The sequence below is a fragment of the Bolinopsis microptera genome, chromosome 2, assembly GCF_026151205.1.
Source record: "Bolinopsis microptera isolate Bmic1 chromosome 2, MBARI_Bmic_1.0, whole genome shotgun sequence".
Classification (NCBI taxonomy): domain Eukaryota; kingdom Metazoa; phylum Ctenophora; class Tentaculata; order Lobata; family Bolinopsidae; genus Bolinopsis; species Bolinopsis microptera.
Window position 1 is genome coordinate 21,310,720 of NC_087073.1, and position 14,176 is coordinate 21,324,895.

Genomic DNA, 14,176 nt, shown 5'->3' on the forward strand with positions numbered 1-14,176 from the left:
GCATGTATTAATTCTGCGTACCTGTCCACTTATACTAAGCCTGAATATTAATTAACCTGGTATATTTCGTGAATAATTGTGAACGTGCAAAGCATTGCTTTGGTATCCTATAATCTCCTTGTCCACATCATGATCATTTCGATCAACCTCGCGTCCGTGGCTATGGCCTATGCTTAACTTAACAGATTATCCTGGTATCGTCTGACATGGACATGGACATGGACAATCACGAACACTGTATTTATTCGGTGGTTACATATAATCTCATCTAAACCATTGGCCTCAGGTCGGTCACAGCATGGCGCACAAAATCAAACCAATCTCAATGTTAACTGCGAAGTCTGGACAGTTATACACTCCGCAAAGTCTGAGCACAATGTGTTTCATATAATTTTCAAGAAATTTCCGATTGGCCTTGGCAAAGTTTAAGTGCTTTCAAGCGACTCCCAACGTTAAGATTGTGATTTGGTCAATATCAGATATATTATAATCTTTTAAAATTGATGGTAATCATTTTTATGCCTCATTGTTCGGATATTCCAATAAACTCCCTATTAATAATAAATAATAATAATAATTACTTCCATGTAGCATATCCAATAATAAAATGCTCATATTTTAGGATCAGAAGTATTATATTTTCAAATGTCGAGCATCTGTGCCAGCAAACCAAATCAAACCACAGTATGGTGTGACGATTTTGAAGTAAGTATCATAAAAAGTTAATTTTCAAAAGATTGAAGTTATCACAATAACAATGTTGCAATTGTTGATAACAGCAAAATATGATAATGATATATAAATTGTTAACAATTTTCCAGGCTGAAACTTTGAATAACATTTGTTTTTAAGTAAGCTGGAGAATTCGATAAGACTATGTCTACGAGGGTACGAATTGTCTGAATTCGGGAAGCGAAATTATGGAATAACTTATACCATTCAGTGAACTCTCGGGTTTTATGCTCCAGCCGTAATATTTAGTAGATCTCCGTCATATCTCGTAGATTTGACAGCCAAGTTATCATATGCGTAATAGCATGAACTGATATGCACATGATCCGACAGGAAGACGACATGAGGCAAGTGACAGTGAAAGGCTCCTTGGTACGTTACTCAGTGTTCGTCTGTAAACTCGGTTGCAAGGTACATTCATACTTCTTCATTCTCACTTGGCTTGAAACAAATGTGTGTACCAATTTAAGGCAATGTTTTATGATTATTATAACATATGTATGATATTTTAATCAAGGTTATGTACCATTGTCCAGATCATCAATCATGATTTGTATTTCGTTTCTATACTAAGGAAAATCTAAATTTTGGTTCAAGAGAGGCATAGGACATTCACCTCGGAGTGAATATCCATGTTGATCCAATAGCTCTCTTGCATTGCATGAGTATACCTTTGGCTTTTTTACATGGGGTTTTGATGTGTTCGACTGTTCGTTTGTTATCGAGTGATACTCCTAAACACTAACTGGAACTGTTCATCTCTAATTCTTTTCCGTTCACTGTCAGAGGTTCTGAGAATTCCCATTTCCTCCTCAATGTGAACATTACGGAATGTATCTTTAGTGTCCTCGGTTTCAGCCCGTTGTTAGTGCACCAGGCCATGATGGCTCCAAAAATTTTCTGCGTCATCTCTCTAAGATGATCAGCATCAAAGCCTTTGTTACCACTTGTGGCCGGTCCCTCTAACGTGGCTAAGAGAGCAACGTCATCCGCGAACCCTTGCAGATCTCATGGGATCTTGTCTCTGGTGTACGACAGGAGATTGTCAACCAACAGACTCCATTGAAATGGAGACAAGATTCCACCTTGCGGACATCCTTTTCTTATAGTAAGGGGGAAATCCAAGGGGAATTTTGGGGAATGCCTTAATAGATTTTGGAAAACCCCCATAATTAAGTCAAACATAATTCCCCAAAATTACCCAAAATTATTTTAAATATTAATTGTGGTCAACAGTTCATGTTTACACAAACCAGTTTCAGTTCATAGTTCACCCACAGTTCATTAAATGTTTTAATTGAAATTTTAGTAAATAAGACCAAAACAACAAATTTTAAGACTCAACAAATTTCTGAACCGTTGCCCTTCTAATGACTTTTAGCTTTTAAATTTGTATATTCTTCTTTATTATTATATATTGTCTTGAGCAAGGGGTGTAGGAAGCGGGGGGCAGGGGGGCCAACGCCCCCATAAAATCTGGGCAAAGGGGCCAACTTTTTAATTTAGGTTTCTACAAATTTTGGGAAACATTTTTTTTTCGGTTTTTTTGTTTTTTTACCGAAAAAAAATTAAAAATTTCCACAGTTTTCTTAGAAACTAATTTTTTTGATGTTTCATCCTACCCATATCATTATGAGCCGAAAATATTTGTTCGGTTTTCCGTTTTCGAAGTCCGCACCTGCCCTACGATATACGATTTTGGACTCGAGGGCCAGGGTTGCCCTTTGTAATGCGATCTCGGAAGGCAGGCCTCCCCTTTGCAATACGAGCTCGGAAGCGGGAGCTCTGCCTTCAGAGGTACGCATCGAGCATGACTCGAAGTCAAAATTTTTCTGGAAACTACTTTTGTTCATGTTTCATGCTACCCTGATCATTCTGAGCGATGCTTTTTACTTTTTGACACATAATCACTAATCAGGGGAACTATACTGGGGGTAGCAACTCAATATGTGAACGACTATGTGAACGACTCCTAATGGATTTTTTGCATCCGTTATTTCCACATTAGTGGTTATATTACGGAGCAGAGGGTTGTACATTGTACAATATGGACAAAAATTCAGTGCAATGTTTTCACTATTATCCTGGCCCTTACTGCCAAGTTACGAGAAAAAACGAATCAATTATTTAGAAATGAAAGTTGAAACCGAAAAGCGGAGCCACTATACTTAGCTTAGCTCATTTTATCTTGTGACAAATTAATTCCCACACATTGCTTTCGCCTTGATGATCGATCACCTTAAAATCTAATAAATCGATATATCGAAAAATTTCTCCCGACACTGAGCGTTAAGCAAGGTACCCAATTAAAAAACTCACAGCTTCTGGACCGGAAATAATATTTCTATTTTTTAGAAACGAACTCCAATTTAACACCTTACAGTTGCGAGAAATATTTATAAATATGCGAAACATAGCTTTCGTAGAACTTGGTTGTCGTTTCAGAAGCTTTTGCTCACCAATAAATATAATCATTAAAATCAAATCACGATACGAACTGAAACTCCCAATTTTGTTAATAATTAAATTTTTAGACACTCAAACTTTCATAGACAGACTGTACTAGTACACTGTATGTTTTGGATTCAGGGAAATTTTCAAACCAATCATAATTGTGTTAAAACGATTTTTTTCCACCGATTTTTTAAACAATGAAACACCGCGAAGAAACGGAGAGAAAACGTTAAAAATTTTACCGAAGTTCTGACTCTGTGGTAATGGTCGATATACAGAATATAAACCAATTTGTTGTCGGTTCGAACCCGGCTGAGGGCAACAAAACCACACTCCACATTCTAGCTGATTAACAGTACGCTTTAATCTGGTATAAATAATCCATACTAAACAACCAACAAAAATCAAATAAAAGTAAAATAACGGAAACAAAACATGGTTTAGTTTCTGTTTTGACACCTAATAGTGCTGTCACTGCGAATATGGTGCGTCTGGTGAACTTTATAATTTCAGCTGTCATTTAATATTAATATATGTCACTGTATACTGCTGTCACTAACTAGTGCTGTCACTGTATACTGCTGTCGCTAAATAGTGCGGTTAACGGTGAAAATTTAAACCAGATTGTTGTGATTACTACAAAAGATTATGAAAATTAAATATTCTTTGCTATATCGACTGATTATATAATTCGGCTAAACAGTTGTCCATAAATAATTGCACATTGGCCCTTGTTTGCGAAAAATTTTGAAATAATTACTAAAATTATCAATGCTCACGCTGGAGTCAAACAAATCAATATATTTGTTTCGCTCAAAAATAAAATAATTAAAGTGTCGCAGAGCTTAGTTGGTGACAGAAATCATCTTGACATTTGGCAAGTAATTATCTAGCCATGAGAATCATTTAATATATGTGCGAGGCTCTACTATCGTTAAACTAGTTTGGTTAAATCAAGATTCTGAAAAATCCAAATGTGCCTAATTTTCTTAATTCTGAATAAAATAAAACTCCGATTTACGGCAGACTTTAGGGAAAGGAAAAACCCGCGGTAGATCAAGTTTTGCGGTAAATCGGAATTTGCGATAAATCGGGGCTTTACTGTAATTCTAAAAATAACTATTAATGTTATCATGGTTATGATCGTCCAGACAATTTGAGCTGCAAAATAATTTGTTCCACTTCATATCAAGTTCTATATGCTAGACATCGGCCTGTTGAGATTTAACAGCACCAGCAAACTGAACAACCAGTCACTCACTAAAACTAAAGGTGTTGTTGCGCAATCTGCTGCATTGTCCAGCCTGAACTGTCACCAATAGAAATACAGCGTCATTACTTAAACACTACGGCATCATTACTTAGACTCGTACTGGGTTCTTTATAAATGGCGTTGTAAATTATTACTCCACTCTCGCCCTTGTGACACAGTTCAGTAGCCACTTTGATCCTCGAAATCACCGTTAATACTTGATTCTGCGGAGGGATCAGGTACTAAGTGCCGTCGACTATGACGACCAAGTGCAGTTTTGGAATTTACAAGGTAAAATGGGGTTTTTTGGGGTTGGACATCCCCTTTCCATGTACTAAATGTTTTTCTGGGAAATGAGCAGCAGACCCACCACTTAAGCTTAGTACACAAGTACTAACTGCGTTTTGGAAGAAAATATGACCCACCCACCCAACGTCACGTACGATTCTGGCCTTATGATCCCCCCCCCTCCCCTAATTCTGCTGAGCCAAGTGCAGCTTTGTTAATGCAACTCACGGATAGATGGCGAACACTTCTCATAAGTATTATGTATGTTTCAATAATCCTAAAAATAATTTCCTGAAAAATTCTTTATTATACAATGCTCTCGATTGGTTCCAAAATTATAAAATCTCTTTGAATTAACAAGAATCAACCACGCTCCTCGCATGACTTCAGTGGTAAGAGTTGCTAACTTGAGATTGAGCTCAGAGCTGTCACCTATCGGCTGACTCAAGGTATCAATTCAACTATCTACCTAGGGGTTATAATTTGACAGATTGAAAATCTCGTGTTCCACAGAACTGTCGTTCTCTGGAACATGTTCGGGAGCCGATACCGAGCTAGGGGAGCATTTAAACCCTATGTGGTGTACTTGTAGGGGTGAATCAGCCTTCGAAAATACATCAAACCAGGTTGGTTTCAATTGTCAGGAGCCCTTTTAGAACAAGAAATGCGGCCGCCTTTCTTTTGTGGATGGCCGCTCAATTTCCCGATCCGTGATTGAGTATTTGATCATATTCCATACCACCTGGGGACCCCAGTCTTTACTGTTTATAAGCATGCAGATATGGCGGAGTGACAGGCCGAGCGCCGCCCAGTTGATATAATTCCATATTTAATTTGAAAATCGTGTATATTTCTATGTAACCATATGTTTATTGTTTATGCAACCTGACACGGATCTGTGCAAAATAGTAATACTAGCTCAAAATAATAATACTATGCTATCAATTAGTCCTTAGCGGGATGCGTACATGGTGAAATTAACAATGTACTTGAACATTTCAGCACCGCGCTCCAACAAATGTTTAATTCAGATTTTCGCGCAAAATAACTTTGCGCAGGCAGACACGTGGGCGACACCTACGGTCGCAGGCAGGCACGCAGGTACGGTCGCACGGACGAAAGCTACCATATACAAAAAAAAACCTCGTTCGCTAACCCTTGTCCTTGACTCTTTTGTGCCTTCGGCACTTTGAGTCATGGATCGGGAAAAAATCTCGAAGATCGCGTCGACTATATAGAGTGATTTAGCCCGCTCGGGCGAAAAACATTGTAGGGGATAGCATATTGAGCCTCCGGCCGGAAAACTTAGAAATCAACTTGATTATCAAATATAACTGAAGAGCCATAAACTACGAAATATATCAGCTCAAGTTCTCACCTAATGGTTATTTGTTAAATTACCTTGCCCCGAATAATCTGAACAAATACGACTCGGACGACGAGAGTATGGTTACAGAGTTTAATGAAGAGGCAGTTAGATTTACTGACGAATCAGATGAAGAAGACATTGCGTAGGGTAGGATGCGTTAATTTACGAATCTGACACTAAAAAACAATTTTTAAAACTTCGAAAAAAAATCCCGGCCAAAATTCGGCATTTTCGGAATCCCGGTCCCGGCCGATTTTTGACCGGGACCGGGATTAAGCCGGGATCCCGGTCGAACCTAGCACGTGCGCCACACTTTCTACTTAAAATGATTACTGGGACAACTAGATTGTAGGAAATTTTTTTTTAAAAGGCTGGGCCTGGTTGGCCCACGAGAGGACACTGATAGCATATGGATACTTTGCCTTCCTCTGGGCCGTCTGGGGTATGACAGTCCTGTGGGAGGATGCCGGTGGAATCAAGATGTGTATCAAGGATGATGGTAAGTGTTGTGGGGTGTGTCATAGATGAACGCTGAAGTGGTGGTTGAGTGTGGAAGAGAGAGGCGAAATAAGACAGCGTTAAAGTAGTCGCTATGTTACACCGGTCTGGTCCAATTCCTCTGGCACCATTAATCGTTTAGTGTGGTTAGCAACTTTGACGATGATGTCCACGCAGATTCTTAAAACGACCACGTGTCTTAACTACGCTAAACAGTAAAACGTGTTCGATAAATCTCATTAAAATTTAGTTATAAAACTATTTAAAGTCCATTAAACATTGGCAAATTAAAGACCGCAAGGAACCGGTTATTTAAAAATCTAACCTGTATCTTCAAAAAGAGATGATACCTGTCACTAGAACTGCGCAATCATTGCCATCTTAAGACAGTCGTTTTCCGAACGTCTATGATGCTGATGGGGTCAGTCATACTGTCATTTAATGGAAATTATAATATTACAGCATTCAGAATTACTGTCAATGTCAAGCTTATTGGATGAGTTGAGAAAAGTTTTAATGTGCAGACAACTTAAATGCAGGTATGATTCAATTCGTGGCGCTACATTCAAATACAATGAAACCCTTTCTACACGGGGCTCCTCGGGTGAAATGAAATTAGAAAAGTGCCCAGTTTAGAATGGTTTAGATGATCTGATCCCGATCCTTAGCTTCTCAAATAATATGCCACGTTATATGAACGTATCGTGTCATATTGTGATGGAATAAAGCTCGATATGTACTCGCGTCACCATCAAATGCGTTGTGAGTTATGATAAATCCCATATCTTGCACAAACTGGTAAAAACAATAAATAAAACTACTAAGCTTCCATTCACGGCATAGTTACCTGGACTGGCTGGATCTCGCAGATAGAACTGAAAGATACACAGTGTATAATTGTTGCCCCGAACTTGCAAAACACGAGCTAGTCGATAAACAATTTTGTGGAAATGAAGAGGCCCGGTATATCAGAGTATGGAATCACATTTTTAGGAAAACGCGCTCTTAGGAATGATCAATGAATTGTAGCAGTAAATAATATAAATTGTAACAGAATTTAGTTACATATTTTGTTAGTTCAAACATTCTTTTAGTTGAATAATCGAACGAAGGAGTTTTATTATCGACCTAATCGCACTAAAACTACAAGTGACATTTATTGTATTGTATTGATATGTGCAAAACATCATACTATAAACCCAAGAGTGCAATAAGCGAACATAATATCACTGCTAGTGCTACTAACTGCAAATGTGTATTACTAACAGTCTAACTAAACTGCAAATAACTTAGCTGCAGATACTCTTTTCGTGCGTAGTAGTTTTGCCAGACTTGACAGAATATTTTCTTGTAAATGTTTGTCGAGACACGCTTCACCCAATAGCTTGTCTTGCATTGTGAAGTGGTAATAGATTGTAACACTTAACAGTTTAGTTAGTTAAGTTTCTTATGAATATTAACATAGTGAGATTATATTCGAACTATAAATAATTTCTCTTCAATTTTGATACTTGGTCTGATTAGTCTGATTAGTGGATAGGCAATAGTGATGAGTGGTACAGCCCCTCAGCACTGAGGGGGCTTGTAACACTGTGCTAACTTTATCTTTGTCTTGGTCACACCAATGAGTGACCAACTTTTTTGGCCCTCAATGTTAGTCGTTGGATAATGGATATATACTGTTTTATTTATCACTGAATATCTTCAGATCACGGAAGACGATCTGTCAGCGGCGATATCAGAGTTTCTCGTCAACAATAGCTGGAACTCTACGGAGATTACGACTGTTAAGATTTGCAGAACCAAGAGTGGCGTCAGTAAAGGGTTAGTCGCGACATTTGCTCTCTCTCACTCTTCCGCCGACAATAATCTAATTTGTCAAAAAATGTCAATCACAAGATGTCAAGAATTTTTATTACTAGTTAAATTTTGAAGTTTCGTTATTAAAACTCTTGGCATATTAAATTATTAATATATATAGTTATAATATAGTTATATTTGGATTTTATCCAAGTCTCTACTCATAAATGGTCACTGTTTAACAGTGTTACTGTTTATCATCCTGCTCACAAGATTACCTGTTTACCTGGTTACCTGGTTACCTGGTTACCTGTTACCTGTTACCTGGTTACCTGGTTACCTGGTTACCTGGTTACCTGGTTACCTGGTTACCTGGTTACCTGGTTATCTGACGTGTAGCAGTGAGTTTAATATTCAAGATAATATCTTTGGAATAATGGATGCCATATTGATCAACAAAGTTTCCCGACCGTCCACTCTCTTTGGGTACTATAGGCAGGCGCTATAACAGTCAATGGAACACAATTATGTTTGAGAAAACTATATAATGTTCTTTACTGGTTTCCACCTAGCAACAAGCCTATTCCTTAGGTCCTCCGACTTCTAGTCAATACCATCGCGATGCATCGATGTTAAGTACGCCGAAAAACCGGTCGAGAATACGCCGTTTGTCAAAATTCTAAGAAATAAAAATTTTCTGAGGAATTGAAAATTGAGAGTCCACAGCTTTGACTATGAAAATAGAGGTCCTCATTTGGAGTATCCATCAAAAATAGTGTGCCGACAAATTCTATCGAGTTTATAAATTCGGTACTAGATTACCTCGGGCGTCCCTGTAACCAATATTTCCGGTATTAATATTCGGGTGTTAATGGACAATAGTCTGTCTTATTGAGTTTTAACATAGGCCAGCCAAACCTTTTAGCACCTTAGATTTATCGTTTCCTCGGTTCGAGGCAATTAAACCATACTTTGACTTTCGAGATGGTGGAGAGACTGTACTTTATTTCGCGTTTTATTGGAAAGGATGGCTAATGAGTTTATTAATAGAGAGGGAGTTGCTATATGGGGATGGGTAATGAGTTTATTAAAGAAAGGTCATACCCAAGAGAGATTTTATTTGATTCCTCTGGCACAATCTCACGAACATTCAGCTATAATTAGGTTATTTCGGTATAATTTCAAAATAAATCAAGTATTCTGAGAGATTGATCTCTTAGTTGTAATAAATGAGTTTTTTCCTTACAAACTTCACCTTATGTCCGAAAACATTTTGCAATTTGAGATATTGCAGCGGATTTCAAAAATAATTGGATTATTTAACCACTTTCAAATGGTTCTCCATCAAGAAAGGTTTAGTTGGCAAGTGCCCAAAAATACAATTTTGTTATCGGCGCTGATAATCGCTTATTGGGCGCCTAAAAGGTAATATTATGCAAACCTTCTAAAAATTGTATACAATATTCAGAAAATTAATAGAGACGTTAAGATACTGGTAATCTTGTTTTGCTCTTATGAGTGGGTCAATCATTTATTTTTAATTGTAGTTGACGAAATGAGAGTCTCCACTCAGTGTGTATTATATATTGGGCGCTTTTTCGCTGAGTGGAGACTCTCATTTCGTCAACTACAATTTAAAAAAAAGAGACGTTAAGACATGGAAATGACCAACAATTTAAAATTAAATGGTTTTTAGTTAAATTATCCCAACAATATTATTGAAAATTTAGGAAGTTTACCTAATTTAAGGTAGTTGATAGCTTTAAAGTATATGATATATAAAAGTCTCAATAGAGTACATGATAAACTTGACAAAAAGTCTCAGAGAATACGAATGTTAAACGAAAATTACGTGAGATGATGGTCTTATCAATCATTACGTCAGCAGATGAACCATGATATACTAACCATGTCACAATAGTTTGAAACTCAGTAGTAATGAGCCTATTCATCACACAATCTCCCTTCAGGTACGGGTTTATTGAACTTGATGACGACGAGGCTTGTGCTGCACTTATTGATCAGGTATGGTTTAAACTCTCCAAACATTCCAGAACTATGGGATCACTAAGTGACTTTAGGTTAGAAAACGTCGGACAAAATCCTCTTACTAGTTAAGTAGTCAAAAGTAAAACGATAGTTTTTATAGTTTTCACTACTAAAGCTAGAGTTGTACACCGTTTATAACTCCTGGAGCTTGGACACAGCTCACAGAAAGAGCAATTCTTCTACTTTTACTGAAGATTTTTTTAGATTCAGACAGCAATCATCATAACGTTAAGTTAACGAAATTTTTTAACGTCCACAAATATATATTACATCGTTCTGTAAAGGCACCTGTCTCTATTTTACATAATGAAATATTGAGATCAATATAAATATTTTATCAGAAGTCTCTGAAGATAGGAAGTAGAGATGTGACGCTCAGTGAGGCGGTCAGAAAACACCCTGAAGAAATGGTGCTCGTAAGTTAATTATCTCTTTCAATTAATGAGAACAATATGTAATGTATAAGATATATGTTATGTTTTAGTAGTGACGACGATATCTATCACCTGTTGAATAAAAATGATAAAACTCTTCCGAAGAAAGGATACTTGTCTGAACAATTAATCAGGATAATACAATTTTTGAAAGTAACCACTCACATATTCTTATATGTGTTACTTCATAGTTTATCATCATACTATAGCTAATAATTTCAAAAGTAGAAACGTGTGGAGAAAGAAACTTGTCCTAGTAATTAATTTAAAGGATCATAAAAGTTTTAAAATGGCCGCTACACACGTCCTTGTATCTGTTATATATCATGTTTTATCAACAACTACTTATTTCAGAGGAAGGAACACGTTGAACTTGCTTCAAGAAACAAAAGAAGGACCAGTAAGTCCTCCGACGAGAATTCAGAGGTAAGTTATGATAAGATATTTCACAACACAATGTATTGCTGCGTTGATAGTTGTCATGACGACCGTTAGATGCATGTAGAACTCGGATCGCTGTCATTTGTAACTGACAACACGGTCTTTAACCTGGCTGAAAGTTGGCAGTCGGGTTGCACAGATCAAATCATCGTCAACTAGACTGCCAACTACCCATTTAATCTTGTTACGACTGACGGGGGAATTTAAAGTTGATAAGATTATCATACAATCGTTAATTATGACATGATTTTAGTTATTAAGGACCATGTCAATTTAAAATTTGAATCGACGTCTGTCTTGAGACTTTGTGTCATACGATTCTTTTCTCCCGCAATTATAAGGTCAACAAAATAAACTGATTGATTGGGAACTGGGTTTTACTACCCCAGTTAATGTTTACTAAAATAGATATTGAACAGCAATTTAATAAGATAAAAATCGTACCAGCGTGCTTTAAAATCTGTATGATTCATGAAATTAAAAGTAGCTATGACCATTAAGAGTTAAATATATTGTTTATATTCCCCATCATGGACTAGTGGCTCAACAAAACTGCGTCGGAAACTGAATCAGTTAAATAGAGGAAGTGAGTTGACTATGGAATTTAATTAAGGTTGATAAGATCTGCATTCGGCATGCAATTGCTAAATTCGGCATAATTTCATTAAATATGTCGATTTGATATTTAAATCAGTGTCTGGTTTATTAAAAAGAATGATCGCGTTTAAGACGATTTTTTTATCATGCAATTTTAAAGTTTGCAAAATAAGACAATTGGATGTGCAATGTGCATTTGGTTACATACCAAATACGCCGCGTAGTTTATTTTCAACCATATATTACTGAGAAAAGCTTTAAAATCTTCGAATTACATTTTTAATAAAAAGTAAGACTTAGTTTCAAATGAAAGGTTTGATGTATAAGCGGTAAATTAGAGATAACCCCTAATATAACCCCTAATATAATAACTACGCCAGCGAAAATTTTCATCGTGAAAATTAACAATAGTTTATTGAATTAGTCAGGAAAATTGATAACATGTCTTCACTGACGTGTCCTCCTCAATCCTAATGATTTCATCTTCAATTTCCATAGTCAATGGGTTTCCTACTGCGTAATACTGTATCTTGTTTTTTTGGGGCATCGATGAAAAAAACATACTTCCAGAAATCCAGATATCTTACTATATATAAATCGGATGCTATACTACTATTATCCAGGACTATTATCCAGGACTATTATGGACGATAAAATAAAAAATTTGTCAAGGAATATGAATTTTAGGTCCCGAAACTTGGACGAAGTGGTGTCAAAATCACAAAATAAATATATATTGTTGTCTCTTGACAACAAACCATTGAATTGCAACTGCATTCCGGTATCAATATCATGGCTTTACCTTTTGTGACTTAATAACTGACTCTTTCAATCAAAGTAAAAAAATAAGTATTTAATTAAACATTTAGATTTTAAAGAAAGTAAAATATTTTCAAAATATAAAATGTTCGTTGAAAATGTTTCACTCTAGCTCTGTATAGTACTGCGTTTGAGATTCATTAACCACCACATCGTACGAGTATAGTTCTACTTTTCATTTACTGCACCTATCTATGTTGAAATGAGTACTTTATTTATGTGCAACCTAAACTTTCTGTAGTATTTAAAGCGCAATTCACCGAGCCCATCGTATATTTTAATGTGTACCTCCACAAAATATGAGTATAACTACATATAAATACAATTTTTTTTGCTGCGAGGGTTTAATCAATGCAGCGTGTACCAAATAAAGGGGTTCAAAGTAGCGGAGCAACGGAGTAGTTTCAAGAACCTTTTATTATAATATACTAACTTCTTTCATTCAATCAGGGACAAAGTTGTTTAGTTGTGGTGTATTTGAACTGTTAAAAATGTATACCTAGCCAAAGTCACATTCTAAATCAGTCGAAAGCTGTGATGCTAATTGCTAATGGAGGTCTACCCGAAGTTATTTGCACCCAGACGAACATCTAATAGTATAGTAGTAGTCGGAACAAGGTGGGTTATAGGGTTAAGGGGGGGGGGGGTTCACCTTGATTTCAGGGTGAACCCCCCCCCCCCCCCCCCCCTTAGGCTAATCTGAAGATTAACTCCTTGCGAAATAACATTTGACAAGTCACCAGATCAATCAAATTATTTGTGCAGTTTTAAAGCCAGGGTCCACTGCCAGTTGTTAGAATTTTAGATCATTTGTGAAATTGTAGTGAGCTTGAGCGGGCTCACAAATGCTTGACTTTTAATTATTCTATGCTAGTATTTAGTCGAGGAGGGCAGCGGAAGAGGCATGATGAATCATGATCATAAATATCGTAGTATATATCCCTGATAGTATCATATGATTTGATTTGATTTGAAACTTTTACAAATAGTACATATACAATACAGCAAATAAAATTTAAAATAAACGACATCATGAGGTATTATGCTGTGTAAAAGTCGTAGACCATATTGTAGAAATACTAAAAGCAAGGGTAAGTGGTACAAGTTCTGGGGGTATACGTATTACAGGTAATATTTCTACCCCCAGACTCACTAACACCACCTCCATCTATAGAACAGACCATCGTCAGAGGCTAAAATGTGGGAATTCTCTATCTAATCACAATAATCAAGATTTAGTAACGGTGACTATAGCATCTTTCGCTGGAGGTGGGTTTTACGACTGAGTGAGGGTGATTTCTAGATTAGAACTGGTCGATGAGAGCCCAATGTATTGGAAGGAACTCTTTCAAATACAACTAGCTCCTGAGCAATGTTTTGGTAGTAACTGCAATGTTTTGGTAGTAACTGCAACACTGAACACCTTGGTAGTAACCGCAACAC

General features: G+C 36.7%; 2 protein-coding genes across 4 annotated transcripts in view; one reads left to right on the top strand and one right to left on the bottom strand.

Annotated features, from left to right (window-relative positions):
* LOC134811773 (V-type proton ATPase subunit H-like) overlaps positions 1–14,176 on the bottom strand; it is a 103,528-nt gene that overhangs the window by 44,757 nt on the left and 44,595 nt on the right. Inside the window, exon 1 of one of the 2 annotated variants that reach the window (XM_063818829.1) lies at positions 13,482–13,487. The exons of the other annotated variant lie outside the window; for it this stretch is intronic. The gene's annotated coding sequence lies outside the window, so the exon portion shown is untranslated. Of the gene's footprint in view, positions 1–13,481; positions 13,488–14,176 lie in introns of those variants that run through there. 2 annotated transcript variants of the gene reach the window in all.
* LOC134811776 (uncharacterized) overlaps positions 1–14,176 on the top strand; it is a 49,681-nt gene that overhangs the window by 28,627 nt on the left and 6,878 nt on the right. Inside the window, exons 2-7 of one of the 2 annotated variants that reach the window (XM_063818835.1) lie at positions 629–705; positions 1,066–1,143; positions 8,302–8,417; positions 10,364–10,418; positions 10,784–10,858; positions 11,231–11,302. In XM_063818835.1, coding sequence (XP_063674905.1) covers positions 646–705; positions 1,066–1,143; positions 8,302–8,417; positions 10,364–10,418; positions 10,784–10,858; positions 11,231–11,302 — 456 coding nt within the window. In that variant the 5' untranslated portion in view covers positions 629–645. Of the gene's footprint in view, positions 1–621; positions 706–1,065; positions 1,144–8,301; positions 8,418–10,363; positions 10,419–10,783; positions 10,859–11,230; positions 11,303–14,176 lie in introns of those variants that run through there. The other variant, XM_063818834.1, reaches the window with a different exon arrangement.